General features: G+C 32.5%; 1 protein-coding gene across 1 annotated transcript in view; it reads left to right on the top strand.

The window, feature by feature from the left end:
- Positions 1–26,738, top strand: part of LOC129908414 (histidine-rich glycoprotein) — a 38,261-nt gene extending 11,523 nt beyond the window's left edge. The window contains exon 2 of the mRNA XM_055984873.1: positions 26,160–26,738. Within this exon, the coding sequence (XP_055840848.1) occupies positions 26,160–26,738 (579 nt within the window). The remainder of the gene's footprint in view (positions 1–26,159) is intronic.
- Positions 26,739–27,831: the final 1,093 nt, after the last annotated feature.

Genomic DNA, 27,831 nt, shown 5'->3' with positions numbered 1-27,831 from the left:
GCACATATAGATATCATTTGCAGCTTGCGAGTAATTAGCACTTAACAAGAATAAGAAAAAAAAATAGAAAAATAGATATTTACCCAATTGAGAGAAAAGAGATATGTTCGACTTTTTAACCAAATTAGCTGCTAGATTTACCTTTGCGTGTCTGTAACTAATAAGCGCCTCTATAAAAGATTAAAGAATAAACTCAAAGCAAAAGAAAAAAACTAATTCCATCCAATTAGCAAAAAAAACACAAGCAAAAGTGCGCGCGGGGTAATTAGACCAAACATATTAGTCACATCCAAAGTACCACCTCGTTAGATGCAATTTTCCACCATAGACTCTTACTTACTTAGCTTAGGTGTAGTTGGTTTTGGCTAGCCGTCTTGAACGAGAAACGCGACGACTGCGACCGACGACGACGACGCCATGGCGACGACGTATCTGAAGCGTGTGGGACCGTGACAGCCGTGAGATAAATCATATAAAACGCAAATTGTATAGAAAATAATCTTATAAATATGCTCCAAAAGCAAAGAAAAGTGTAAAGTGTGAGTATGCGAGTGCAAATTATTGTCTCTAGTTTGGATATGATTTTTTGGCATTCAAACGAGGTAAGAGGGAATGACTCTATTGATTAATATAGTATCCTGGCGACCAGCGCCAATGAATTTATTTGGTGAGCATAAACTACTCATGTCGAATGGAAATAAGCTGGAAAACACTGAAAAACTGAAAGTAGTAGTTTTTGCTGGATTGAGGATTGTAAAGAAAACCGGTGTTTCTGTTTCGCGAGGGTGAGAATTATCTGACACTTAAATGACCGCAAGACATTTTTGTCAACTTTTTAAAGTGACATTTAGGGAAATTGTGGTATAAGCCGAGTGAATGGTTTTATCTTTTACTTTTTTTCTTGTTGGAGGAGGAATAACATAAACAAAACAAAATTTATTGAAAGTTTTTGATAGAAACATACGAAGAATGAGGATAGTTTTATGAGACTACAGTCGTTTAGTACTGTACAAACAAAAAAAACTCGACACAAAAATTCTACCCAGAGAATAATAGACGACATAAAATAGAACAAAAACAATAAGACTCAAATTTAAAGAAAATTTTCTCTATAAAAATAATAAGAAATTAATATGGCAATCTGTCAGGTGGTACTAATTTTATTATCCAAAATCCGAAAACCCAGAATCCCGAAAATCCTCCTCATGAAAACCCAAAATCAAGAAAGACCAAAATCCTACATCCAACCTAGAATTCCGAAAATCCACTATCCAGATATCCGATAATCACCAAAAATTCAGAATCCCAAAAACCCAGAATTCTGAAATTCCAGAATTTTCATAAAAATAAAAGTCCAAAACTTGTAAAACTCTAAATTCGATAGGCGAAAATCCTATATCCATGCCAGAATACCGAAAATCCATAGTCCAGAAAACTTTAAATTTCAAAAATCTAAAATCCGGAAAATTCAAGATCCCGTAAATCAAAAATTCCAAAAATCTTTGAGAAGAGGTTTGTAAATAGCTTTTTCATAATTGCAGGGAAGCTGCCTGTGTAATAAATTTATTTTGAAGGTCCACAATCATTAAAAGCCAGAATCCGGAAACCAAAAATCAAGAAAGTCCAAAATCTTATATTCATCCCAAAATCAAAATCCATAGTCCAAAAAAAACAGAATCCTAAAAATGGATAACCCAGAATTCCAAAAATCGGAAATTCCAAAAATCCACAATCATGAAAACCCAAGATCCGAAAACCCAAATTCCAGATCCGAAAACCCAAAATCCAGAAAGGCCAAAATTTTATATCCAACCCAGAATCCTCAAAATCCATAATCCAGAAAACTCTGAACTCCAAAAAAAAAATTCCGAAAACCCAGGATTCCAAGAATCCAAAATCCTGGAAAACCAAAATCCAGAAACCCAAAATCCAGAAAGGCCAAAATCCTATAATGTTATTAAAACAAAAAATTTGCTCAAATTTTTCATTTAATATAATTTTTAGGTTTCGGGTTTTCTGAATTTTGGAATCTTGGTATTTTGGCTATTTGAAATTTCAGTTTTCGGAATTTTGACCCCTACCCGAATAGGTTTTTACAACAAAAAACAAAATTCTTCGACGAATATTCGGTCTTCTAATAGAACCGAAGATATAAGTCTTCAATTTAGAAATTTATTTTAAGTTAAGGATAAATTCCAGATGTTGGTTTGCCTTAAAACTCCACTTTTAAAACTCAACTTTAATATTATTTATGTGTAAAATAATTATTGCTAGAAAAGCCAGTCTATGCTTGATTTTAAAATTAAAAAATGAGCTTCTGAACGTTTTCTTCTTAATGATTCAGACAACAAACTTTTATTTTCCTAGAATTTGGGATGCATCATAGGTTTTACAAACAATGCAAGCTCGATGAGTAGTTGATTTCACCCAGACCTTATCTGACTAACCCACTGGCCTTAGTGCGCTTCAAATTTTTTTCCCCGGCAATCTAACTGCTCAATCAAATATTGACCATCTCCTGATGGAATTCCTTGCTCTGAACACCTGCAAAACGAATAATATAAACGTTTTTTACTTAATTTAACTTAATAAATCCCACATGCCATTGAATTGAGTCATTATCAGAGAGTCCAATAGAGATCCCCATAAATCAAATGAATCAAAATATAAATTCCAAATGGTGGCAGTGCAACCAACAAACGACGACTGCTGCGGTGGCGACCGACCGAACTAAAAACCAGCAAACAGTAGTACCCGCCCACTTGCCCACCTGTTCGTTCACTTAATTCTAATGTTCTGCCAACATTTGCTGCATATTTGCATTAGCACAAAACCTAACTTATAGTGATGGCCAGGTACAGTGCATTGTGGAGGTGCACCCAGCCAGCCAGCAGCTAGCCAGTATACCCGGATGCCATTTGGAGGAAACATCATTGCTTCGCGAATCGCGCACAAAGTTCCCAGCACGTGGCCAAAAACGAACAATAAAACAATTGGAGGCGATTGTGGTCGTGGTGATGGTTGCTGGCTGCTGCTTCTAGTTGGTGGCGGAAGAGCGCGGGCTTGTTGTTGTGTGTGAATGGGATAATAACATGGCTGATGGGTTCGCGTGATGTGTTCATTTAGAGTGAGAGGCTATAAGGTTGCTATTTCTATAGTTGCGAGCATCAGCCCTAACTCTCGAGACTTACTTATACCGAAATTACTATTGAAAATGTTTAGGTATAAGCTCTGCTACAGCACTAGACAGAGGAAGCTGAAAAATCGTGCTGCTGGAATATAAGCCACTGCCATCACGACATTAAGAGTACCTACACTGGTTGAAGCTGGCTCAATGAGAGGCTCTATATGGTGGAGCAGCAGCTAGCGAGGATGATAGCAATCGTGATAGTCATCGGCAACTTTAAAAAAGCTGTATAATGCCATTCAGTATTCAATTTGAGATTTACTCAAAGCAAACGGGCTGGCCCCGGCCGCGGCCTATAGTCAACTTAAAGGAGACTACAGCAGCCAGCAAGCGGCACACTCACTGTGTTCTGTGTGTTTTGTCGCTGGGTAATGAGTGTCAAATGGCTATCACGCTGGCACTTTGTTTTAAAGCCACCACCATCACACTTAGGCGGCGAGAGGAACAATGATGTATGATTTCATTAGATGTTTTGAAAGGAACACGTTGCAGGTGTCAGGGTTCATTAAGGATGAGAAATACTACATCATGGAAGAGATTTTTAAAAATTTTACTGTTTAGATATAGATTTAAAATATTGAATTTAATTATCTACAAAAAATTCCTTTATAAAAATTTTCATATTCGACTTCCTTTTCAAGTTATAGACGGAAACACAAAAAATAACAAAAAAAAGTCGAAAATATTGATCGTTATTTATCATATCTTCTTAACTTATCCATAGATTTTAAAGAAAATTATCTTGTTATTTTTACCAGAAAGTACACTATACATAAAAAATATAAAACTATGTGGATTCGCAAGATTTAGATTTTTTATGTCAGTAAGAAACTCTTTTTTTGGAAAAATTTCCTTTAAAAAGTCGATTTTTTTAAAGTGTTTTAATACAATGCACTTAAACTTTTGGAGTGACCCAAAAAAGTTATTCCAGTAATTGTTGCTTACTTGATCAGCTTTCAGGAACCGGTTTTTCTGTTTAGATTGGTTGTTTATTACTCAAGATATAGCCCGAATACTAAGTACGCTGGAAAAAAACCGACAAGAAACTTTGAAAAATTATATCTCGAAAACGTATCCATAAATATTTTTTTAGATAAGATTTTCGTGTTTTCTGGGCCCAAATCTGTACGAAAAGTATAACGGCACTTGGTGTCAAAAAAATATTTTTTTTTTGTAAACTAGTGTTATCAACATTGAAAAATTTAAGTTTACATAATTTAGCTATGGCAAAAAAAAAGTGGACTCTATACAATAAGAAGTTAAATAAGTTCCAAAAATTATTATTTCAAATTTATTTCAAGAAAACTAGACACTAAGATTTAAGAAATCAAGATTTCTTTTTTCCTTGTGAAAATTAAATTGAATAAGTTCCACAATCTCTTTTATTCTTCACTTTCTGCTATTAAACACCCTTATTTGGGTGTTTGCTTCTATAAAGCTCTACAGAAGCTATAGAAGCACCTTTAAAGCTTTACAGAAGCAAAATTGTTTGTTGGGCATGGTCATAAGTAGGATAAAAGTCCATAATGATTGTTTTTAATATGACATAAATCCACATTGCTCCTCCGTTGTAAAAAAAAAAAAAAAATTCCAAGTCAAGTTGAAAAGGTTCCCACAAAGGTTGGAAATTATTCGATTGTGAACGTTTCTAGTGGAGAAATGTTCTTGTGCCGTTAAATTTACTTTATTTTGATTAAAGCCTCCAGAATTTTTTTTATTGAAACTAGAGCATTTCACAAGCTCCTACTTTGCTCATGATATTTCAAAAAAAAACTATAATATCAAAAAGATTAATATTTTTCCACAAAGTTCCTCTCGTAAATAATTCATGAAGTTGAAAAATGATGATGATTTTTCTGTTAAAAAAATTGTCATTATTCATATATTCCACAACAAACTATTTCACAGAAATCTACATGGTCAGCAAATTCTAAGGATGTATTCCTTTAATTTGTCGGTTAAACATCATGCAAATACATTCCACAATCCTTTAAATACGAAAATTTATTATAAATTTATTCAATGCATTCCACATCGTATGTATGCATTCAATATAAATAATAATACAAAAGAAATATTTAAACTTTATCGAGTAGCTTAAGATTTTTACATTTTCATTTTAAAGTCCCCATTTCCCGATGGAGGCATTTTGTTCCGTAAATCAGTTTGAAAAAAAAAAAAATTATAATGTTCTCAAGGGAACAGTTTTACATTCCACACCCTTTATTTTTTATAATTAATAGTAAAAACAAAACTTTCTTAAGCAACACTTTGTGGAACTCATTTATTTTTCACCTCGGAAGGTGTTGCTCTCCAAAAAATAAAAATTAAAAAAAAATCAAACAAGGGAAACGCATTTAAATTCGACATAAACACGTTCCACAGTGTATTCACTGAAGGAAGAAATTTAAACTCTATGTCAACAAAATTTACATTTATTTATTATATGGAAAACATTTGATGAGAATTTCGATAAAAAAGTTCTTACGTGTTATGAAGAAAATTTAACTGATATGCCATTTAATATGTGTTTTGATTGTAAACCTTAGAGCAGCAGAATTCCAAAACATTAGAATCCGAAATTTAAAGTCTTGATTTACAGAATTTTAAACAGCTCAGTGATTTTATAATATTGCGTCATTACTGTGAATCTATAATATTAGCCCTTGGCTTAATTAGCTCCGTTTGAATACCTACATTTAGCGTTCCAGTTTTGCATTTAAAATTACACTTTTTTAAAATTATATATTTTTAAAATTAAAACATGACTCGTTATTGTTGCTAAACAAAAGAACTGACGTCAAAACTTTAAAATATATTTTTTTTAACATGAAGAAAATTTCTTACAAATTTTACTTTTATTGATTTCTTCTTCTAATTTTATAAGAAAATTAATTATAAAACAGAAACACAGAAAAAAACAGATTTCCAAAGCAACGAGATTATTACCTAAAATAGTAAATTGAATGTGGCCAAAAATATCAAGAATATTTTTTTAAACATAACAATGGTTCAAGAGTCTTAAACTCAAATTGGTCAAATTAGATGAAGAAAAATAAGAAATCATTTGGTAAACAAACAATCTATCATCTTTAACCAAGTTGCCTGTTAATGACAGCATAAAAGAAATAGCATATCGATGCATGCCCGATTCACACCCCAAAGTTGTACTTGATTCAAAGAAGGACATCCCGTTTATATAAACGACGTGGTGTTTTTTTTTTTTTTTCTCAAATCTTATTTGCACATAAGAAAGAGATATGACCACACTCATCTCGTCTGATTTACGATTCCAAGATTAAACTGCTCTCAACTCATCCTAGTGCGGTTTGAATCCCGTTTTTTATTCATTTTCCATCAAAGTTTGTAAATCTGGACATTAAAATCATCTCGTTTAGTTCACATTCACCGTACAGTCTTTTGCTTGTTTGGGAGAATCGTTGTAGGCGCATTTTGTCTGGATTCGTGTCTGCTATATACCTGAATCCTTTGAGGCATATTACGAGTAAAAATTAGTGTGATTGGACCACATTCTGTGGTGACACACTTGAAGACTTTTGCGTTTAATTTTGTTACTTTGTAGCAAAAGATATATATTAAATTATGATGGTAAAGTCGATTGCATGATCGTGTGTCTGTCTGTTTCTCTTCCTTTTTTGGTTGTCCAGTTTCTCTTGAAATACTGAAGATGGATGGCGTATTAATTTGAAGAACGCGATTCATAAAGTGACAATGTTGCTAAAGTAAAAAATATTCACACATAGCAGGAGCTCCCTCTGGTGTAGTACACACACTCGCTATAACTTGTTGAATAAACTTTATCACGATAAACAGGTTGATTCTCGAAAATAAATGTTTTTTCAATTAAGAAAACATATATATTTTTTTTCTCTCTTTGAATGTACATATGAACATGATTAATATAAAATTTTAAGAAAATGAAGATTTCATATCTTAAGGTGGACACTGCACTCAACAGATATGAACTGACCTGGTCAAGTTTTATAAAGGTTGCAAGTGTTTACTTTTCTCAGAAATGATGCAAAAAAAAAATTCGGGAGCCATTTCTGCCTTCGTTTTATCATGAAAAATTATTTTTTTTTTTTTTAAATAAAAATTAAAATATCATTTGGAATCAATTGAGGTGAATATTTAAAATTTGAGTTATACCAAATAAACACAATATGTTTTTCATATTTTATATTATGATTTCCCTTAAAGTCAATACTCATTTCTTGTGAAATGAAAACTAAACACAATCCACAGATTGTGTTTATTATGAACTTTTTTCGCAAAGACGAATTTCACCATGCAGCTTGTACAATTTGAATTTTTTTTTTATCAATAGACTTCTGGATAAAACGTTGTGCATTTTATACATTATTTTTATTTCGGGCAAAAAATTGTTTATTTTTGGAGGTTAATCGTCAATTTCGAAATTAAGGACAAAACGTATCTCTTTTGGAAAAAAAAGGAAAATTTCGTTCAATAGCATAGCTTTTTTAAAATCCGGAAAGACATAATTATTGCGAGTGAAAGGTTTGACGAAATTCACTATTCGGCTGGATATGATAATTAACGCATCATCGGTGTCGAAAAATTGTAGTTTTGGTTCAGGTTTCAGTAATTAAACAACAAAAATAAAAATTTAAATTTATTCCAAATAATAAAAAACACAATAAGTTGAAATTTCATTTGTTATTTTATTGATATTTTATTTTATTTTATTTTATTTTCTAAGGCTAGTTTAAGATTTCGTAAAACGTGTAAGAACTCATCTATAAATGTTTAATTTGTCATCAAAACCATAAATAAAATTAATCATTGGCTTTTTGGGACCAATTGCAGATTTTACTGTCTCTCCGAAAAAAAACACCCTTTTACCAAATTTTTTTTTAATGAAAACTCTTTATTCTAGCTTTCTATCCCAAAATCAATGTTTTTACCAAATTTCATTAAGGTGACCCATCATTTTTGTTTTCACTCAAAAAACACCCTTTTAACCATGATATTTTTATAGACACTTTAGATTCTTGTTTCTTATCTTAAAATTAACATAATTACTAAATTTCAGTAGGGTACCACTAATATTACTCTAGTATTACACACTTTTTCTAATATACCCATATTTTCTTTACTTCTTAAAAAAAAACACCCTTTCACATAAAAAAAATGTATAGACTTAAATTATTTCGTAATTCCCATTGGAAAGAGAACATATTTAATGAATTTCATAAGGGTAACATTTATACCGTTGTTTTTATCGGACGTATCGCGGATTTTTCCCAAAAAAACACCCTTTAACCTAAAATATTTGTATAGACTCTTCGGGTTCTTGGTTTCTGTTATGAATGAAACATTTTTACCAATTTTCATTGGTGTAATAATTTTTTCCTAGTTTTTGTGGTACTAATTCCTAATTTCATAATTTCTTTAAAAAAAAACACCCTTTCACTCAAGATAGTTTTGTACACTTTATAGATTCTTAATTCTTATACAAACCAAAAGTCAGCTTAACTTAACCCATCAAAAAAACACCCTTTCACAAAAAATAATTTTAAGAACTTTATGAATCCTTTGTCCCTACCTTATCCAAAACCTTCATCCGGAATTTTATCAGTGTAGCATGTTTTTCACATATGTTTCGGTTATATTTTACTTGTTGAAGTAAAAAAACAAGCACAATTGTTTTTAATCGGCAATAACTTTTCTTAGAGCAATCGTATTGACTTTATTTTGATGTCATTAGATTCAGCATCAAAAAATACCTTGAAAACATGTGTCATATGATGATATTCGACAAACAATTTTTTTCAGTATATTTTTTTACCTTAACCCCCTCCCTCTTGTCCGCGAAAAAACACCATTCCAGCCAATTTTTTTTTCATAGACTTTTTTTGTACTTGGATCTAATCCTAAAAGCAAACTTTTTGCCAATTCGTCGCCCGAGAGTTGTTTTGTCGTAAACGCCAAAATGCACTTTTTTAAACTGGATATGTAGTAATAGGTTTTAGAACGTTCTCTTTTCATTTCTGTTATCAGATTTGTCCTATCGTTTACGGTTACTGAGATAATTAGTGTGCATTTTGTCGTATATCCACAAAATAAGCATTGGATTAGCGTTGGTTTGTCGTAAGCGCCAACTTTTGGCGTTTACGACAAAAATTCTATGTATTTTTCAGCTTTTTTTTCTTCAGTATTGGTTTGTCGTACGTCGTACAAAACCGATAGGTAGAAAATTTCGAAAGAAATTTTAAAATTGTTTTTTCTTACATGTATGTAAAAGTAGGTATATATCCGAAATAGAATATAAACAGATATAATATACCTACTAGAAAAGTATTTATTGAAAATAAGGACTTCATGTGCTATAGGGACAACGACTTTAAAAACTATGGGCTGCATTAAGCTCTGCGCTACTTGAGGTTTTGCTTTATTCCTAGAGGTGCAAGGAAGAAAAAAGTGCATTTCAGAGACATCTCAAATGTTGTGTTTAATTAATGGTTCCTGTCGTTTGTTCCTGCCGCAAGTATCTTGACCTCATCCTCGGTTGCAAGAACCGATCTGACACAATATGGAAGTGGGTGTGGCTCATAAATGTGTACACTTGTTGATCTTCTATCAAAAACACAAGATCAACAAGTCGACAAGTCTTAAAAGAAGTGAAAAAAGGTTGCGGTTTTATTGTTTTATTTTTGTACACTTATTGATCTTGTCGCTTCGTTCACGAGCGCTGTTTTCAACGAAGTGAAGTGAAAAAATTTCGCTGTTTTATTGTTTTATTGCTCTTGTATCGATCACACAAGATCAACAAGTCGCCTCTTTGTTCACGCGCGCTGTCGTGAACGAAGCGAAAAAGGGTTGCTGTGAGTTTTGTTATTGCACCCGCTCGCAAAAACACCTGCTGATCGAAAATTATTTTTTTAAGGCGCCATTGTTCTTCGCGAAAAAAAGGTCGCTGTTTTATTGTTTTATTGCTGTACACTTATCACTTATTGATCTTGTATCGAGCACAAAAGAACAACAAGTCGACCGTCGGTCGCGGGCGGCGCTTGGTTCAAGAGCGCTGTCTTGAAGTGAAAAAAAGTCGCGGTTTTATTGTTTTATTTGTTGTTTCTTTCATGTTTCATAGTCATAGAATGGCTTTTAGTTTTTGTTAAATTTTTTTTTGTTTTATTTTTTTTTCATGTTTATGGTCATATTTATTGTTTTATTCTTTGTTTTTAATCTATTTATTTTACTACTATGTAATAAGAAACTATTTTTTAAATGTTTAATTAATAAATAAAAACGAACTGTGAAAATTGAAAATTTACTTTTTTATTTATGTCTTGGTATTGGAATGTCGTACGTGCGCCTACTTTGTCGTACGTGTATGGGATGGAAAAAAAGTTGATTTTGGTGGCGTTTACGACAAACTGATTTTGGGTAAAAACCCCGATAATTTGAAAGCCAAATTAGATGTGACAATTTTGACAACATAAATATAAAGAAGATATCGCACAAAATATTCTATTAAAAATTGAAAAAAATCTATCGGCCAGTTTTTTTTTTATAGAAGCTCAAACCTTAAAATGCGATTTCCCAAAATTCCAAAATTGGCGTATACGACAAAACAATTCTCAGGCGACGAATTTTCATTAGTATAACAATTTTTTTTTTTTTTTTTAATTTCTTGATTTTATGTACTATTTTACCTGTACATATTAAAGACTTATTAAAAAGAAATTCACAATCTCTCAACAACTTTCTTTGCGACACAATATAAAAATGCTGACAACAGAGCAAGGCAAGCATACTTAATACTTTATATTTTGTTACAGTTCTTTAGCAATTCTGTTAACCACTTTCAATAAAAAATCGAACAAGCAATAAAAAAAACCTTAAAAGTAAAATATGTGTACAGTATTTTAGTATTCACAATGAAAAGCTTGTTTTTTTTTTATGATGAACGTTAAAATTGGCACGGTGGTGGTGGTGGAGGTACATTTTTTTTTTTCAATCTTTTTCAAAAATTTACATATTGCATAGACAAAATTACAATTGATGCATACAAATTAACTAAATGTAATGAATTTTTAATATCACACAACACAACTAGTTCAAAATGTTTAAAAAAAAAAATTAAATATATCATTATTAAGATAAGTTATCTTCTTCGTTGGCCACGAAAAACAGAAATAATTTATCTTATTTAAATTTTATCTGCTATGCATAAATGTACTTGACTTGACTTTGATAAATATATAATTAATTACTAACTAAATTTTTGGAAATGATAATAGAAGTTTATTTATTTTTATAATTTTTATTTTTATTCACACAATCTCTTATAGCTAAAATCTGCATTTAACACAGGCTCAAGAGCCATTTAATTACTTTATTATAGCAGTTAACAGAGATAAATTATTATAATTTAGTAAAACTGTTCGAAAATAATTTTATTACATCGAAAAGTCTCAATATTAGACTTACAAGACCATGTTAAGAGTTAAAACAAAAGAGCTGATTTACGAACCTTTTTTTTTTTTTTGTATTTTATATATCAACTTTAATTTAAATCATGGGTCATAACTCGTTGTCATATAAACACTCCTTAAAAGACCTTTATATAGAGCATAGATATTTAATTGCAAGTGAAAAATAATAATTACTTACTGTAAAATATCAACACTTTCATCGTTCCCATTCAAAATAACACTTGCAGAGCAAAAAATACCTTTTGATCCCTCTCACCATCAGACAAAAACACCTGCATGCCGAGACAAGTATCACAAATCAAAGATATCCACACACTTTTGCTTCCACTCAATATCATATATATAACCTGCACTGTGTTGCACTCCTTCAATTATGATTGCAAAAAGCCCATTCGGTTAATAAATGTAAAAAACAAAACTATCTAAGACCCCAATAGAGCTTCCGTTCCGAGTCATCCATCTGGGAGATGGGGTGCACGCGCTCTCACACACACACACAAAACTCCTTTATATATTCCCACATCTCAAGTGTTACGTAGCTATGATGTTGTAGCTGGTGGTGCCCCCAGATATATCTTCTAGCCAGCAATCGATCTCTTTCTACAGCAATTTGCATCGCTTGAGCTGTGAGTCTATACTCCAAGTCGAGCGTCCGCACGTCGTCGTTGTACATATCTGTCTGCAACCATGAACTATTGTATCGACGAGATACTTTTTTTGTGATAAAGCCAGACACTCACACTGTGCTAAATTAGTAATTTTTATTTGTTGCGTCTGCGCGCACCTCTCTATTCGCTAAGTTAGCAGCCGCCTGAAAGCCTAGAGGCATCTTTTCGAAGCGCTACCAGCTAGCTGCTGTATATGCTGTTGTATATCGCTATATCAGATATGGGGGATCCATTGCTTCAGCTGTAAGGCTTTGAATGGACTGAATATTGCTTCTGCCACGCCACATTGACGCTGATGGTGGTGATGGCGATGATGGTGCCAGCTTGGTGATGATGATGCTGATGATGCTGCCGATGATAATGATATTTCCTCATTCAATTTCGATACGCGAAACTTTTCGCATTAAGACGTTACATTATGCTGGGGCGCGTCGCCGTCATCATCGAAGAAGTCGTCGTCATATATTGGCCGCCACCGATGAACATAATCCCGAAGAGAACATGTGAAGTTGTAAATTGCAGTCGATAGCCTGGCGAGACCTTTTGGGGAGTTCGCGCGCGCGCATCCTTGAATAGAGTTATAGTTCCATTCTTTCGGCCGGGCGATCACAGTTGGAGTTCTGTTGTGATGTCCGCCCCTTCTGGCTCATCCATTCTATACTCCACCACGTTGTCTATACGTAGGCTAGTAGTAGCGAAAAGCGAGATAATGATGAAGACACGACTTCAAGGCTGTGCGGCATAATTATTATATTGATCTCATTTGTTGACGCTAATGTGCGAGCTCTATGCACGATCAGTCTGGGAGATGCAGTGCGGTAACACCTGCATAGATTGTCCTTATTGAACCACCCCGTACAGCAGCAGTCGGCAGCATCATCATCATCATCGACATTCAGCATTGATTGCATTCTATTCTATACCAATTCTTTTGCAGCAACAGCAGCTCCCTCTGTGTCTCTTTAATTTTATATTTTATATTTCTAGAAGAGATGAAGATCTCAGCCACCACTATGAGCGGATGGGCCAGATCAAAAGTGATCTCATGCGTGACTTATGTTATTCATAATTGGAAGCCATGTTTCTGGACTCTCTATATGTGCTGGACACAATCTCTGGCTGTGATAATTGGAAAACGTTTCAATTCTTAGATGAATGCCACATGCACATTGCACAGTGTTCAATTCATGATTCTTCGTTTAAAAAAAAAATATAGATGAACGAAGAACATCTAGAACAGGTCAAGTGGCGCTAATACCACAAATCGAGAAATATATTCTAATCTGAATCTCATTTTTAAATCACTTCGTGGAGGTTGTTGAAATGAAAATAATTGAAAAAATTTAAAGATGAGAGTGTGGAAAAATTTTTTTTGGGGTCTTAAAAAGTTTACGACACTGCACACTTCAATAATAAATTAGTTGGTCTAAAAAATTGTTTTTGATAAGTTTAATGGTAATAAATAGAATTTTTAAGGGTCCAAAGGAAAAGTTCTAAGGGTCCAAAACAAAATTCCACTTTCCTCATATCGCTCGAAAACGTTTATGTTGTTAGAAAGCAGTTTTGATTCCGTTTTGTAAATAAATTGCCTGTTTGTTATTTAAAAAATCGCAAAGCATTTAGGACCCATTGAATTAAAAAAAAAATTATAATAAGAATTTCGTTTCCCTAGGAAATGTAGTAAAAAAAAAAACAATTGAAATTGACTGAAATCAAATTTTATATTTATAAGGTCCTAACGGTTAACAATTACAAAAATTCTTAATTTACTACGCCTCGCCTTAGAGTAAGCTTATGCAGCTTTAAAATCATGAAAACTTTGGGTCCTTTCAAACGATCATAAGACGTTTTAAAAATTGTATTTCTCTAACTTCCGTAGAGTACAGACCCCTAATAGAAGATCAATATTAAATGGATGAAGAATCTTCAATTTATTTTAATAAATTTGTCGAAATTGTTGAAATAAAATCTAAAACTAATGTAAAAACAAAAATTTGAAACTCAATCATTGTAGGGTCTGAAGGGGCAACAATTATGAAAAGTTTTATTTTGTTTTAACGAACGAAAGAGCTGATAAATAATGTTTTTGGTTTTTTATAACTTTAATTCATTTTGATATAGAGTTTAAAAAAAGATAAAAATATTTATTATAGTCTTAAAAAATTTAATACTTATAAGGTCTTAAAGGATTGAGCTAACATATTTCAATTTGTTTTTTAATAAATCACGGACAGCCCAATGAAAATTTTAGCAGTTAGTAGTGAAATCTCAAGGACACATAATGCATTTCTTTAATACTTACCAAATATTTTTTTTTTATTTTTTCTAAGTAAAGGTCCTTAATAGAAACACAATGTATTTGACGAACGTGCAACCTTTTACAAAAATCTTTTAAGAGCGAAAAAATTAAAAAAAAAATAATACATACATGAAATCGATATCACAAGGTCCTAACTAATATTTTAGAATTTATTAAAACATGGTTTGTTTCAAGGTCTTAATTTATCATTTTGAAAAGTATTAAGACCTTAAGAAAAGTATTTCTGTATCGATTAAATTCGGTTTGGACTGTACTCAGAAGTATAAATAACGTAAAATTGTTAAGGCCTCATTCTAAACTTTAATAGACCCTAAATAGAAAATCTATTGCCCTTAATAAATAATGCTCAGAAAGAACATAGATTTGGAATCAATTTAAGGTTTTAATCAAGTGGTAAAACTCTATTTAGTTATTATTCATAAAATGTTTAAGGTCCAAGGAATTTAAGACTCCACGGATTTTGAAGAAGTTTGTATGAAATAATCCTAAATCAAAGATAAACCTTATAACTCAAGTTTTAATAATGTTAAAATATTTAAAAATTTTATATTAGGGTCTTAAAAAATGAGAAAAACACAAAATAGATACGTTTTAAATTAATCTTAATCATCAACAAAATTATAAAATGTACGAGTATTGTTTTTTTTTGTATCCTAATTATATTTGAAAAAATTGTAAGGCCTCAATGATTTATGAGCCAGTATTAACTATGAGGCAATATAAATTTTATCAAACTTTAACGATTATTCCAAGATATTTTAAACTCTTCTACATCATAAACCCATTTTAATACATTTCATAGATCTCAGAAGAGAGTCCGATATTATCGTGAAAGACCTCTATCTTAAAGATGATGCATTTCATATCAACATGAATTCATTAAAAAAAAAAAAAAAACATCTCATTGCACCAGTTCTTGCGCCATCATTTCTATGAATATATGTACTTGCCCCTTATAATATTTACCCACCACCTTCACTCGTATATCAAAGCATATTTAGGACGGCAAAAGATCAAAGCCTTTTATATGTACCTCTAGCTCAAAACACATTTACCTGAATGTTGTCCTCCTGCATTTCATCTCCGGTGTCATAAAACAAATATCACCGCACTGTAAAAGTCAGTGATTTGTGATCAGCGAGATAATTTAACGACCGACCACTGAAACAAAAAAAAAAGCAGTCAGCTTAAACACCGGCTATACATAAAGGTTGACTTGGCTGTAGCCTATCATCCATCGTCGTCGTCGATATGTTTGTTGGAAAAAGATGGACCAGCCTTGTCCCCGGTCTATTTGCGGTATGCGAATGAATTTTTCAACTCCATTTGTTGTTGTTGTTGTTGTTGTTCAGTTTTGTACACCATCCAGAAGAATATGTGGGAGACTCTCTGTCGATTTTGTCCTAACAAAGTGTACGACTAAATAGGCTTTGGAATAGTTTGCGCAGACAGCTAACAACATTGGGTCTTCTTTTTTTTCTGCCAAAACTGGTGATCAGAAATTACAAAAAAAAAAAAAAAAAAAAAAAAACTCAAACGACACAAGGTCCAAGTTTGTCAACTTCTTTCGGAGTAATCTCGGCCACTGTTTCTTTTTTGTTTCGTTTCCTTTTATTCGTTCATCCTCTCTCTATCTTCAAATCCTTGTCCCGCATCAAGTCACACAATATAATGTGGCCGTTTTTGAACAAAAAAAGGGAATAAAAACAACAAAACCGGACTCAAGTCAAACAGGGGACAAATTTATTGATCGTGTTGTGGGCGATGACAGACGGACGCGGTGTGTCCTTTTTTGTATATCTACAATTTCTTCCATCTCCTCTCGCCATGCTTCTCGTCAGCATGTTGCTCTAGAAGTATTTTTGCCGCTCCTGCTGCCGCCAATCGATGATAAAGATCGACAAGAATGAAAGAAAAAAACACAAAAAAACAGCAGTAAAACAGACAACAGGTAGGAGGATCTGTAGGTGGAGGACACCATGCACAGACACACAACAGGTAGGATGTTGATCCTCCTTGTTGGATTGTTTGTTTTTCACTTTATTGCCTTAATCGAATGAGATTCCTTTTTTAGTTTTTTTTTTTTGGTTTTGGGTTTTTGATGAACGACAGGAAAATGATGGACAAAAGGATAAAATAAAAAAACAAAATTCTGGAATCATTCGTCCACATGGTCTGATTTTTTATATGTTGCGGGAACATATTATATCGTTTATGGGAAAGGAATTACAAGAGGTCATTTATAGATAAAATATTGGTATTTTTTTTTTTTTAACGATTAAAAAATACTTAATTTTTTATTACTCTTTATGTTGTTTTTTTAGTTGATAACACAAGAAGGCGTGCATTTTGAAAGGAGATATAAATATTTTATAGAGAAAGTTTTATGGAGGTAAATATAGGTACTAAAAAGGCAGTTTAAAAGAATTTTGATTAATAGAACAAAATGCCAATTTTTTTTTTTTTTTTGGAAGAGGCTAAATTTTTTGGCATACATTTGTGGTGCTTTTAATATTTCAATCTATCTGTCTTTCTTCGAAGCAGTCTAGATAAGTGATTGGATTTGACATGCAGGAAAAGTGATTAACAAAAAGAAGTAAAAAAAATTAAGTTCGCTTCTCAGGTCTTTTGTTTCAATACCCTTGTGCTCATGTATACATACATTTTGAATAAGAAAAGAATAAGTACTTATTATACATATTTCCAGAGACAAGATTGACTCATGCAAATGGTAAATAAGCGCAAGTATGATAATTAAGGTACACTGTTTAAATAAAAGAGCTGAGCAGCGAACTTTTTTAACCTTTTATTTTGTTTGTATGCTTTTTTGTTCTTCACAAAAAGAAAATAATTTACCATAAAAACACATTTTGGTAACACTGGTAAGTAAAATTGCATCTTTTTTTGTTTTATGAAGTTTCTAGACTGGTTTTTTTTTTTTGCTAATTTGGGAACGCTGATTTTAAATCTACCCTCAGCTCTAGTTCGGGTGATACAGGTACTAGGGAGTTGCTTAAAAAGTAGCAAATATAATCGATTATTGAGATTTTATAAGTAGTACAGGTAAAATAGGCATTTAGGATAAGAACCAAGTACATAAAAAGTCTATAGAAAAAAGTTGGGTGGAAGGGTGTTTTTTTGTGAAGAGACAGTAAAATCTGCAATTATTCCCAAAAAGCCAATGATTCACGTAAAACGTGTAAGAACTTATCTATAAATGTTTAATTTGTCATCAAAACCATAAATAAATCGAATCATTGGCTTTTTGGGACCAATTGCAGATTTTGCTGTCTCTTCGAAAAAAAAACACCATTTTTTTATGAAAACTCTTTATACTTGCTTTCTATCCCAAAATCAATGTTTTTACCAGATTTCATTAGGGTGATCCATCTTTTATGTTTTCACTAAAAAAAAACACCCTTTTAACCATTATATTTTTATAGACACTTTAGATTCTTGTTTCTTATCTTAAAAGTAACATAATTGCTAAATTTCAATAGGGTACCACTAATATTACTCTAGTACTACACACTTTTTCAAATATACCCATATTTTCTTTACTTCTAAAAAAAAAATACCCTTTCACATAAAAAAAATTTATAGACTTAGGTACATTATTCGTAATTCCCATTTGAAAGAGAACATATTTAATGAATTTCGTAAGGGTACCATTTATACCACTGATTTAATCGGACTTATAGCGGATTTTTCCCTATTTCCCAAAAAAACAACCTTTAACCTAAAATTTTTGTATAGACTGTTCGGGATTTTTTTTCCTTGTTTTTGTGGTACTAAATCCGAATTTCATCATTTCTTAAAAAAAACACCCTTTCACTAAAGATAATTTTTTACACTATATAGATTCTTAATTCTTATACCAACCAAAACATTTACATAAAGTTTTAAAAAATTAATAAAATTTAAGTCAGCTGTTATGATACTTTCCTCACACACAATTTAACCCATCAAAAAAACACCCTTTCACCAAAAATAATTTTAAGAACTTTATGAATCCTTTGTCCCTGCTTTATCTAAAACCTTCATCTCGAATTTTATCAGTGTAGCATGTTTTTTGTACATGGGTTTCGGTTATATTTTACTTGTTGAAGTTAAAAAACAAGCACAATTGTTTTTAATCGGCAATAACTTTTCTTAGAGCAATCGTATTGACTTTATTTTGATGTCATTAGATTCAGCATTAAAATATACATGGAAAACATGTGTCATATGATGATATTCGACAAACAATTTTTGTCAGTATATTTTTGACCTTCACCCCCTTCCTCTTGCCAGCGAAAAAACACCCTTCCACCCAACTTTTTTTTATAGACTTTTTTTGTCCTTGGTTCTTATCCCAAAAGCAAACTTTTTGACAGGTTTCATGAGTGTAACAATTTTTTTTATATCTTGATTTTATGTACTATTTTACCTGTAATAAAGGGAAATATCTCAAAAACTCTAGCCGATAGAAAAATTCTAATTTTGAATTAAATACCTGAAGCAAAACCACTGTAAGCTAAGAACCACTGTTGCTTACAAAGTAGCAAAAAAATCGGTTATTGGGATATTATATTAGGTATAATATACTATAATTTTTGTTTTTTGAGATTTTTCAAATTTTATAGTAAATTGACGAAAAAAATACGAGTTTTGGAATAGGAACCTAGAAAACTTCAGATTCAAATATCTCAAACACTCGACGTGTGAGTTTATGTATACAAATTTTCTAACATTTTCCAAAAAATTGGTATGCCATTTTGAAGAAATAATAATAATTAATTTGGAGTTTAAAACGAAATTTTGAAAAATTTCACTTACCTATTTTCAAAAAATTGATTTTTTAGAAAAAAAGTTTTGAAGTATTTTTTTTTTTTAAATCCAAAAATGTTGTTTTTTGAAAATTTTAATATTACAATTACTTAAACGCGTTTGAATAAAATTTTATGTTTAAAAGATATGCTCAGAAAAGAAAAAAAACGCTTCTATCCCAGATATAAAATAAAAATTGCACCTCAGAAACCCTTTTTCTAAAAATAGAAAATATCAAAGTGAACATCTTCTCCCACAACTGCTCCAACACCATGCGGTTACACCACCATCATACGCCTCTTGCATCAGGTACCCACACATCTCCTCATGATGGTGAATCTCTTTACAGCGGCATCCTTTTAGCTTTTGGCCTTACAATTCCTATTCAATAAGAGGAGGAAGACACACTCGCCTCGCGCACAACATATAACGCGACCTATTGTTTGCCTAGGTCCAACGCGATATGAATGAGGGATTAAAATTCCTGACATTTTGTATTCGCATGCGGTCTCCAAAAACCTAATACGTTGTTTGTTAGATATAAGCTATCCCAGTGAGTGTATGCAATAAAGCGTGACGCCATCGTTGGTCGTTGTTGGTCGTCCCGGGCCACCACCTTCACCGCACACTTTTCTGTTTGCTAAAAAAAAAAACGCAGCACAACAGCACACAAAATGGTTTAATAGCGCGGTTTCTCTATGACCGTTTGTTCGATTCCTAGAAAACTATTCGGCTGAATAAGCTCCAATGGTGCAGTTGGTTATAGCGAGGTTTATACTTTGGTTGCACTTGTATATTTCGCGCCGCGCGGTCGGTGAATGTGCCAACACTTTTTGGGCAGGTCCCCATCGCCGCGTTGTAGGTGATATGATGGTGGTATAGCAGCTATCTTTTATAACCGGACCGAGTCGGAGTGTTGTTGGGCTTACAACACACATATATAAATGTTCGGCTTTTGTTCAAAGGGTTTCCTTTTCTATTATGTGTATCGCGCTGCGGCAGCGATGTCAGGTGCCGTCGCACTTGCTACCTTTTTCTTGCACTTTATCATCGTTTAACGGAATGAATGGAAAACTATAGATACCTATACTCGGCAAAAGCTAAATGTCGTCGTTGTCTTTTTGCACAAAAATGGGGCTTTGAAAAAATCTATATGTAAAGTGGAGAGAGAGAATGGAAGTACTCGCTCGCATATGGTGGTTATACTTTCGGTTTTATGAATTATACCTGTACTAACGGAAATGGTCAATGCAAGGCTCTATTGTTAGAAGGTAGATTCGAAGTGATAAAAGTGGTTTTTTGATAGAATTTACTGGGTCGCAATGGACCTTAAAACTTAGCCTTCTATTTTTTGAATTTGTGAATTTTTCCTTGCCTGACTTTTGTGGTACATATCAAATAGACCAGGTGCTCAAGTCCAGTTCCGTCAATCAATCAGAAACTGCAAAATTTATTGCATCTTCTGAAGTTCCCCCACAATGGTTTTCTACGTTCCTTGATTTACTGACGACTCCCACCTGAGGTTCGCCTATTGTCTTGCACTTTACACAAATAATAGCCGCTACCTTTTGAGCTCGAGAGCTTCTGTGTTATTGACAGATACAACCGTCAATCTGACGGACACGTGTGGATATAATATAGTGTATAATTTGTAGATCATCTCTGACTGGACTTGCGAATAGAGGTGAGTCAGTTATTGCGATAGCTGCTCTTTTTCTGAGCAGTGAACAGTTGCGATTGCTCTTCAGTATAGCTGCTCACCAATCTAATTTGCTTTATTCTTTTTAAACTATTGCATAGATTTTACCGCGGGCCTTGGCATGATTACCGAATTAAAAAAAATTCGTAGCGGAAAAACCTGACGCCACCAAGTTGGGTGGTTCACTTAACGTGTATTTATATGGTACGACTGAAGCTTGTACTGATTGAGACGAGCGAGAACAAAAATCGATTGCCAACATCAGCAACCAGTGAGGGAAGTGCCATAATCTCAGTTTTAATTTTGCCATGATTGTCTTTAAAAAATTGTAACTTTTTTTGTAGATGTCGTACAGATATGGTTGAAGTAAATTTTTTAAGGTGAAATTATAAGCTTTTCAATGATATAAAATTTATTATAATTTGTCTTATAAAAAAATGGACCAAATCGTGGTGAAAGAAAAAACAAAATTTTTTAATTTTTTTTATGATAATTGATTGCATTCAAAAAATTACAGCTTTTTTTCTAGATGTCATTCAAACATAATTTAAGTAAATATTGAAAGCTTAAATAATAAGCTTTCAGATGATATAAAATTTATTACAGACTGTCATGTAAAAATATTGACAGTATGATGTGTAAAGAAAAAAAAAGTTAATTTTTTTCGCTTTTTTTCTTAAAAAATTTATGATTTCAAGAAATTATTTTTATACTTTTTACAAAACATATTCGCTTTAGTTATGGTTAAATTCTTTAGAAGAAATATAAGGCTTATTGAATATATACAGGAAAGTTTAAAATTATGATGACGAAACAGAATTGAATTACTATTGCATTTAAGGAGTTATTTCTTATTAAATTCGAAAATGGTAACGTATTTACATTTTATTTATATTTTGTTACATTTTTTCAATCATAAATCAGTATGGAATTTAAAGAGTATAATTTGCTGCTTAAACTGCTATTTAAAGAGTGATTAAATAGCAGCTATAAATCGCTTTTTTTGTATACTGCTCACTGCTCTTTAAAAACTCGTTCTTTAGCACAACCCTACTCACGAATGTAAGATAAGAGATTAGAATCAAAAGCAAAATAATAGACATAGATTCTATTGAAGGTGTTTCTTCTGATGTTTTTGCCAAGTCCATTATATCGTCCTTGATAGCAACCTCATGCCGCCACCACCACCACAATTCAAGCTATTGTATTCGGTGTTCTATAGATCAGCGGGTTTTAATGATAATTATTTTGCAGGAGTTTTAAAATGTTTTCAAAAGCTAATTTTAGCAAGGCTTCATACGAAAAAGATAGATTATGACCTCTCCAATCTTTGTGAAAAGAAGATGTGTAATAGCAAATGATATTTATATACATTTTTGCAATGAATGGGTTACAAATTATACTCACCGAAAGTCGGCTTGCCTTTGAAAAGTGTGATTGTAGAGAGGCATACTCCTTCCATTCATCACTTTCTTTTAATTGTTTCTTATGATAGCTTGGAGGTAATTTTGTTTTAATGGAATCTCTTTTGAGAACGAATAATCGCCTCGAGGACAAAAAAAAAGGGTCTAATGATAGGTTTTAACCTTTTTTTTTTGAAAATTGTTTCCAAGTACGTAGTTTAACCAATCTCTTAAAGGCTTTTGAAGAGTGAAATGATATGGAGATATCACATCTGCATCTGAACAAGAAAGGACAGTGTAAAGTGTAATCTATAACGATTTTGGGTTGAATTTGTAGCCCAACCCACAATAATAACTCAAAGTGCTACCAGAAATTTCCCTTCTTCTTTTTTAAAACTGTTTTGCATATGAAAGAAAGATGTGTGTATACTTTCTCAGGTTCACTCGAAACCAGTAGTGTAGTAATTTTGGTCATATGGACAATTTATAACCGAAAGTGGCCCGAAAAAATTATTACAAAGTTGATCAGCCCTATAATTTAGATTCAATGCGCAGTATTATCATATACATACATTTTGAAGCCACTGACCGCGGAAGTATATCTGATCTGAAAAATCAAAGCTGGGGGGCGCAACCGTATTTTAGGGAACATATCATTATCATATTATTATTGCATCCTGGTTCCTTTGTGTAGTTCGTTTTTCTTTTGGAGTCGTGACGATGCGATGGCGGGCGGTAGCGTAATTATTTTCAGTTATCGAAAAAAAAAAACAATTTGTTTTGTAATACAAAGCTGACCACCCATGTAATCACGCAGTATAATCTGTGTAGCGGGACGGTTTTAATTTTGTTGTATAGCCTTTTGGTGACTTTTGTATAGTGTAAAAGTGGAAAAAAATAATTAATAAATAAGTATTTAAATAAACAAACACCTCTAAACATGTAAATATGAAAAAAATATTATTACTGTGGCTATAACGAGCTATAAAATGAATACAATTTAATAAAAATCAACTTCAACCCCGAGAAGGACTTTGATGTAAGTTTTATTCCCTAAAACGAAAGAGCTGACGTTAAAACTTTATTTTTTTAAACTATTGATGTAAATATGTTATAAGACCTTGGGCCTCATAGAAAAAGTTTAGATTAGCTAGATTCTATATTATTTATGTATTCTTTGTACCCATTTACCATTCGATTTTAGAAATCATCAAATTTTCTTTCAAAACAAAATTATAAGTGTTTGGAAAAAAATTAAATAGCATTTTGGATATAAAAAAAAACGATTTTTACGTTGTTTTTTCATAAAATTTTGCTTGAAAAATTGATAGAAATTTTAAAAATATTCGTTTAAATTACATCGATAGACTCATTTCTCATTCATAGAAGAAATTTACCATTTTTCTTACGATATTTTCAATGTTAAAAATTTGAATATTTTTTTTACCAAAAAATAACAAAAAATCTACAATATCCACTACAAGAACTGAAACTGAAATTAAAAATAATGTTTGAGATTAATTTTTAGTACGACTTAAAAGAATTTGAAATTAACTTCTTAACCAAATATCAATTTTGAACACCACCTCGACCTTAACCAAACAACTTACTCAAAACAAATGATCTGCACTCAAACAAAACTCTGATCACAAACTCTATTACGTTGAAAACCCCCAACAACTAAAAATTATGACATCGAAAAACTGTCACTCAATAAAATAGTAAATCATTGAAACTATTAACTCTGAGTGTAAATGAATCGTTGTCGTTGTCTCTAGTTCAAGCGAACTTCTTGAACCTGTGCCCAGAATACCCAATAAGCATATCACACAATTACTTCACACCAGCTTTTAATCAATTAACTCAAACCACAATGCGTGGGCACGTAATTTGTCGCGTCGACGACGACGGGGACGTTCCCAGTAATCGTCTTTCGAGTTAACGCGTGGTATTATCAGTAAGCAAATTTGTCCAACATTGGTTACCAGTGATGCATGTCAATGAGTTAAACGCGCCCTAACACCATGTCGTTATGTAATTTATAAATGAGCAATAGAATTCAAAAAAAAAAAAGACGAGGGTGCCTATACTGCCTATGCCACATCATCAACAAAAAGGGCACGTCCACACTTTGGCAATTTGACTAAACGAAAGTGAAACCGCAAACAAACTAGCCAGTGTAGTAGTAGCAATTTGGGCCAGTGGCACGCACGAAAGTTTGGCAAGCAACTCGCTCTGCCAATTATGGCATTAGATGAGCAATAGCGTATACGATCGTCTTATAGATTGCGGTACAATAAACTCAGACGAAACGCGTCAAATTGTCAAACTAAACTTATTTACATGCAAAATTCTACGTGACAGTAGCAGCTGATAAAAACACAGATATCAAACTTCCGCAAGAAGGCGGTAACCTCTTAATCAAAAGTTTTTTTTTTTCGATTGTTATTCCCGATTCGATTGTAATCGTAAGTCTTTAGCTGCATTCGAAATTCTTCATCACTTTCGTTTCGTCTACGAATTTGTTTTTTTTTTTGTTTCAGTGGGTTTTTCTTTTTCGTGTGTTTTGTATTCACATTTTGATTGCGAAAATGCAAGTGTTTGACAATTTGACAATATCAAAGTGTGTAAAGGTTTTTTTTGTTTAGTATAAAAGCTGATCGCACATTTGAGTAAGGCATCAGTTGAGCTTGCTCAGTTAAACAAAGAAGCCAGTCTTCAGTTCTTTTTTTTTCATATTTTTGTAAACTTTTTCCTAAGTCTTTAATCTTTAATAATGAAGGTTAGTTTAAGTTTTAATTTCGAATATTCCGAAACTAGTATTTCGGTTTGATAAATTCGAATTTCGAATCATTTATAAGCTCGGGTTATAAGATCCATTTGAAAAGTATTTTCTTGATACGATTAACTCATAACATCGAATTGTTTTCAAAGTGATCTAACATCGGAAAATTTATTAAATTCAACTGATATCTAATTTCAGTAAATTTATTTGCTCAGAGGCAAAAAAATTCTAATTTCGAAAATTTTCGAACATTTTCGAAAAACATTTCTAAACTTTTGTTATCGGATTACAACATACCTCGAGTTCAATGTTATTTCTCATTCTAACTTCTTTAAATTTCGGTTAAATTTAAAGTTAATAACTTCCGATTTCGGGTGATATCTAATTTCGAAAACTTTAAGTTCGAAAAACTTTTGAGTGCGATAAAATTCTTGTCTTGACTTTAACTTTTTTTCTCGGAGAATTTTTATCGAAAATCGAATTGTGCTGCCCAACTTCGAAAACATCCTTGTTACTTCGAAAAACGTTTGAAAAAGTGAAAAAAACTTGCCTAATAGCAATTCCAAATAAATTAATCAAAAATCTATTTTTATCTAATTTTGGCAAAGCTTTGAGTTCGGAAAATTCTAAAAGCGAAAAAATTCGAACTTCGAAAAATGTTCGAAAAATATTTTTAAAGTTTAAATTCATTTGTTTGCTCGACTTACTCAGTTTTTTCAATAAAATCTTATTTCACTTCTCCAACTTCGAAAACTATCTTATTTTGAATTTCACTTCTAATTTCGAAAACAAAATATTTTCTTTTCAGACCTTCATCTGCCTTCTCGCCCTCGCCTTCACTGTAGACGCTGGACTACTACACGGACTCGGACATGGACATGTCGACGAATACTCATCACACATTGATGCTGGACACCATACCGATGTTCACATAGCCCAATCACCTGCCATTGTTATCGAAGAGAATGGAGTATCGATTGCTGCCGCTACCGCTGATGTTCATCATCATGCCGATGTCCATCATCATGCCGATCTGCATCATGACTTGCCAGCCGCCAAGATTGTCCATCATGAACCTATTCATCAGGTTGAACCAGTCCACCATGTAACCAAGGTTGTGCACCACGAACCCCATCACTTCTTGCACTACACCAAGCCCGTTGTCGATCATCACTACCAGCGCGAAATTGCCCACACTCATGTGCACACTGCCCCATTGGTCATCCGTGATGGTCTTCATCATCATGATGTTCATCATGATCATCATCATCATGCCGATTTGTATGCCCATGGTGGATCCCACCTGGCTTACTACTCAAGTTTGGGCAAGCACTTGCACCATTACGCCCCCTACAGCAAGTTGAGGGTCATCGAGAAGCATTATTAAAAGATTAGATTAGGAAGACAAAAAAACAATTGAATAAATTATAAATTATAAGTTTTTACATTTAAATCGAATGGTTTTTTTTTATCCTTCGTCCTTTTTTCTTCGTCCTTTTTGCTGTTGGGAATGAAAAAATTGAAATATCCTTAATTGGACAGAACATAAATATATCAGAGGCCCAGGAAAAAGAAGACCCAAAAAAAAAAAAAAAAAAAACAAGTTAAAGTTGACCATAAATTGCGAAAAAAAGAGACGAGAACAAGAGAAGCTTCGCGAGTCAAGTCGGTCATGCCTAACAATCCTTAACTAAATAACTGCACTTAATTGCTAATGGTTTTGAATTTGAGTGTTTTAAGTCTTGTGTGGGAATTTATTGCTAGTCGATTGATGGCAGAGGGTAGATTAAGGATGTGCCTTTTGGGCACGATAATATTTATTTATGCCTTCGGCAAGGTGCACAATAATAATCCTCTCGCATATATGTGTGGATAATCGTCCTCGGAAAAAAAAAACTTAAGTAAGTTGTAAGAAGTGTAACGAAATTAATTTGTTACTCACATACAGGAGCATGATGGGTTTTCAATTATTGTAAGGTGCGGGTATGTTAGTAATTGAGAATCCAGTTTTTTTTTGTTTTTTTTTTTTACAAAGAGGGTAAACTTCAGCTCAAAGTTAATTTTGATAATTCTTTTTTTTTTTTTTGTCTTAACAGGTCTTATGGAAGTTTGAGAGTTATTGCCACCAAGGTGTGTTTTATAACATGATTAAAAAAATTATTTGAGGGTAAATTTTGTGCAAAGGGTGAAAATTAAAGTGAAAGCTGGATTATCACTTTTTTTGAGTATAAGACCTCCCGGGTTTTGAAAATGCTGAGTTACTTCAATACTTTCAATAGTTCTTACGAGGTTTTTTTTACAAGCAATAAAAGGTTATCGCTTCAGCTAATGTGTTGAAAAATGTTTATCTTTTCCTCATTAATTTTTATCTGCTGGTATTTCTTATCATTTAGCGCCTAAACACACAAATTTTGTGCAATAAAAATTTACTGCTTTTCACATTACATTTTTTCGTCGGGTTATTTTTGAACTACAAAAAA

The sequence above is a fragment of the Episyrphus balteatus genome, chromosome 2, assembly GCF_945859705.1.
Source record: "Episyrphus balteatus chromosome 2, idEpiBalt1.1, whole genome shotgun sequence".
NCBI classification, from domain to species: Eukaryota; Metazoa; Arthropoda; class Insecta; order Diptera; family Syrphidae; genus Episyrphus; species Episyrphus balteatus.
This window is presented reverse-complemented; position numbering and strand designations above follow the sequence as displayed.